At 36.2% G+C, this 4,464-nt stretch overlaps 1 protein-coding gene across 18 annotated transcripts in view; it reads right to left on the reverse strand.

Moving 5' to 3' along the window:
* Positions 1-4,464, reverse strand: part of LOC112152867 (neuronal cell adhesion molecule) — an 85,829-nt gene that overhangs the window by 9,700 nt on the left and 71,665 nt on the right. For 12 of the 18 annotated variants that reach the window (XM_024282683.2, XM_024282694.2, XM_024282687.2 and 9 more), the window contains 7 exons: positions 4,248-4,372; positions 3,928-3,957; positions 3,266-3,367; positions 1,379-1,576; positions 1,146-1,216; positions 809-1,034; positions 612-727 (listed from right to left, as the gene is read on the reverse strand). In XM_024282683.2, the coding sequence (XP_024138451.1) occupies positions 612-727; positions 809-1,034; positions 1,146-1,216; positions 1,379-1,576; positions 3,266-3,367; positions 3,928-3,957; positions 4,248-4,372 (868 nt within the window). The remainder of the gene's footprint in view (positions 1-611; positions 728-808; positions 1,035-1,145; positions 1,217-1,378; positions 1,577-3,265; positions 3,368-3,927; positions 3,958-4,247; positions 4,373-4,464) is intronic. The other 6 variants (XM_024282689.2, XM_024282692.2, XM_036212294.1 and 3 more) reach the window with 1 other exon arrangement.

Here is a 4,464-nt window from a genome sequence, read left to right on the forward strand (position 1 = left end):
ATTTTGTGTCAAATGTAAAAAAAAAAGGGTGGGGGGTATCTGTTAGTGCTTCTTTAAAACTTTAAGGAGGAAAAAGCAGCAAAACAAGCCCTCAGGGACAACTTTAAGGTCATAAAAGGAAGGAAGAGGATAAAACACACTAAAAGCTGAGGTTTGTCTGTTTTTAACTTTCAATTGTTTGGAAATTGACCCATGATTTTGGTCAGAAAAGAATAATTTAAATGGTGATCTATGTTTTTTCTTTTCCTCTTTTTAAACCATTAACAACCGAAATCTTTAAATCTTCAAACCTTAAACACTGGAGATACCTGTCAAAAGTTCTACAATTCTAACAGAGACATACCATAAGTTAGTGCGGTGGTTAGCGCAGCTGCCTTCCATTGCAAATGTTGAGGGTTTGTAAGTATTTTAACGATTTAAAAAAAAATATATATATTATTTAATTCTTGAGAAAAAATAATTAAACACTTATTTTAACGAATTCCAGTTAGTACAGTCTTTTTGCGCGCAGTAATATTTGTGTGTTTGCGTAGTAGTGGTGGTGGGGCAAAAATCACGTTTCGCCCAGGGCGCCATGCAGCCATGCACCCGTTCAACAGTAGAACTATCACCTTGTATCCTTTGAGAAACCCTCGTATCGAATCATTGGACACGGTTTTCCACTGAACTTCCGCCGCGGTGCTGTTATGAGCGCTTATCCGAAGTTCCGTCGGAGCGGACTTTGGCACTGCACGACACACAACAAATATAAAGTTTCAAAGCAGTTCTGAAAACAATACACTAAAAGCGTCTCTCTCACTTAACTTACCATCCTCCCCCGAGTGACCGACCACAACAGCGGGCTCGGGGCCCTCGCCATAGTTGTTCACAGCTTGAACTTTGAGCTCATATGGAGCAAACGTCGACGTTCCAGACACGACAAACCTGGAGTTGTTGGCCACGTTTGTTGTGATCCACTCACTGCCTGGTTTTTTCTCCCTGTACATCACTTTGTATTGAAGCCCAGGACCATTGGATTGAAGTCTAGTCAGAGGCTACCAAAGAACAAAAAAAAGTGTCTTACTTTCAAGCACTTTCAAGCAGCAATCTACCCTGCTGTGTATATTTTACATGCATTAGGGTCAAAACATTTAAGGTTTTACTACCTTCCAGGAGATTATAAGATTGTTAGGTTCTGTTCCTAATCCCTGAACTCCTGTGGGGTTCTCGTCTGGAGCTGAAAACAGACCATTAAAAAGAAATCACAGCTTTGTAAAAGAAAAACAACCATATGGTGGCCCACATTGAAATTGTCAGTGACTTCCACACTGTGCAGCTGCTTTACTTTGCTTCATTATTTAAATCCCCAAATGTGCCCCATGTGACCCTAATCGTGTACCTGCAGGATCGGTCTTGTACATTTGGGATGGGGTGCTGGGTTGGCTCCAACCCACATTGTTGAGGGCCAGAACTCGAAAGGTGTAGTGAACGTGGGGCGAGAGTTTGAGATTAGCTGACGTCCTGGTTCCAGGAACATGTGTGAGGTTATGCCAGTGACCTCGGTGGTGTAGAGAGTCTTCATACTGGATCAGGAACTCTGTGTCAAGAAAAAACACCGTTTTATTACATTTATTAGACAGCCAAATGACAGATGTTCATTTTGGTCACTTGTACAATTGTTTATTGTTAAATTTTGTGATAATCATGTGCCTTTGAGGACTTTTTTTTATTTTTTTTTAACTTAATAAACGTTAAAGAAGTAATTACTCGAAGAACTCTGATGTTTAGGTGAATGTTGTTACCCAGAATACATTACTGTAGATAGAAATAAATATGAGACTCTTTTAAAAAAAATATTTAAATATTTACTATATTCTGGCTTTAATGTTATCATGTTACGTGTTAATAATATTTTAACATATTAATATAATTAATAAAAACATAATTGATCAATACATTAATAACACATTTTAATTAGTATTTTGAAAGTATCATTTTTTTTTGTATTTTTTAAAATAATGAATATTTAAAAAAGCATAGTGTCCAGCAGCACGATTTTTAGCTGGAACATCCAGATGAGAACACATCACTCTGGTACTCAAGTCTCTTCCTGTTCATTTTAGAATTCAGCTTAAACTTTTACTTATTTTTTACTTTGTCTAATTTTTAAACGTTCTTCTTTTTTTCATAGTGAAGCACTTTGGTATGCTGTAAGCTCTTGTAAAGTGCTATGTAAATAAAGTTCATTTGTTCAAGTTTACAAAGATTTAATTTCTTTTATCACGACTTCAAATCTAGCAAATTTACGAGAAAAAAATCATAACTGATAAATAGTGAGAATAAAGTTGTATATTTATGACTTAAAAAGTCATAGGCTAAATTTATAACTTTTTCTCGTAAATTTATCAGATTAAAAAAATGTATGACTTTTAATCTAGGTAATTTTTTTCGCATAAATTTAAGAATTTAAATCTCATAAATTGACAACTTTTAATCTGGTGAATTTACGCCCCCCAAAAATGTAAAGTTACAAGATTAAAAGTTGTAGATTTATGGGATAAAAAGTTGAACATTTATGAGAAAAAAACTCGTAATATTACCTGTTTTGTTTTTGTTTTTTTGGTGGCCCTAATACTCCTTTGTACAAAGTAAAGGGAAATTCAAGGCAAAAAATAAAAATGAAAAAGGCAACAAAAGCAGTTTTTTTGTGAACACATGTTTAAAACTTGGAAACTAACCAATTATTTGCAAAAAGAAAGAAATTGATTTGAAAAACATTAATAATCAAATCCAATACAACACTTTTAATGTGTGTCTCTGTGCTAAAATCCAAACACAACATTTGACTCAATAAAGGACTTTTTTTCATGTTTACCAGATTTATGAAATTAAACCTGAACTGTAATAAATTGATTTAACTTATAAGACTCCCTTGTAAAAAAGTAAGAAATGCATTCATTCTGAATACATCAACAGGGGAAATTTTGACTGTTTTAAAGTTCTGTAAAAATGTTGAAAGCATTTCATCTTATTATGATGCATCAAAGAGAACTTAAACAAAGTAATACAAATATTAGTAATTAATAAAGATTTTTTAGGTTAAAACAGTCCCTCTTTGTGCATAATTCATGTGATATAATCACTATTTCATAAATTTGGGTCTTCATAACAGCGCACAGCGTACTTCAAACAAACAATGGTTAAAACAAAAGATTATATGTAGCTTTAGGAGCTTAGCTGATCTGTAAAACTCAGTTGAGGTGTGAACTCCTCCAAACACACGTACTCTTGATGGGACTGTTATATTCATTGCCAGGGATCCAAGTGAGGACGACACTCCTCTTGGTCTGGTCCGTCAGCTCCAGGTCAGTGGGGGGATCGGGTCGCTCTGAGATTAAAACAGCAGAAATGCAAATATCTTATCAAACTCCACCACTGATCGTTTTTTATTTATTTATTTTTTGTACTCTCCATTTATTAAAAAGTAAAGGCATGCTGTGACCAAATAAAACTAAAGAAAAAAAAAGAAGATTTTTTCAGTCAAATACATCTTAAGTTGGATGCTTCAACCAAGAACACTTCCTGTAATGTAATGACTCATGCAGATGTAAACAAAATGACTCATTGAACGGTTCTTTTACTTTGAAAATCACTAAAAACAGAAAAACTGACGACACGTCATGGGATACTTTTATGAAACTTTCCAAGAAATAAAACATCTTTAATTTCAGAATTTTCTTAGTGCTGAATTAGAACAAAAAAGCCAGAAGGTCATGAGGAAAGTAAAAACTCATAATACACGCTGATGCAATAAATGAGAAAGAAAACGTAGAAATGTCCTGTAATAACCCAGAACACAAAGCATCATCAGGCCTCAGCATGCTGCATCTCACAGACACATTCACCAACTACACAGAGCCAGCGTGCTCACGCAGGCAGCAGGTTTACCGTGGACAACAGCTGGGGGAGGCGTGGTGTCTGGAAGAAGGTGGTGGTGAAAGGGGGGCGAAGGCGCAGGAGTAAAACAGTGAGTTCAGTGGTCAGTCAGCCGTAAGAAAACAGACATTTACCGGACTCTTTCATCAAATATTCATGCAGCTGACATGACCGCTGTCTGAGTCTGCCCTCTTAAACTCACTACCAGTTAACCTGAGTGAGGATGACTGCTAATCTCTTGGGTTAAGGGCAGCACAGACCTACTCTACTAAGTAAATCTTTTACTACTACTACTACACCAAACACTGATACTGAACTGCTGCTCTACTTACCTACGACAGTGAGCTCGGCGCTGGCTGAGACGTGGTCCAGAGTGGTGTTTATAATGCACGTGTACATTCCCGCATCACTGTCCATCACATCAGTGATGGTGAGACTCTCAGGCTCCACAGTAAATCTGCATTGAAGAAAGAAAATCCTCATTTGATCTAATGGAAAACACTTTTACAGGCTATTTACTGTGGTGGCCAACACAGCTCACATAGAGCC

Source organism: Oryzias melastigma, linkage group LG6, assembly GCF_002922805.2.
Source record: "Oryzias melastigma strain HK-1 linkage group LG6, ASM292280v2, whole genome shotgun sequence".
Classification (NCBI taxonomy): Eukaryota; Metazoa; Chordata; class Actinopteri; order Beloniformes; family Adrianichthyidae; genus Oryzias; species Oryzias melastigma.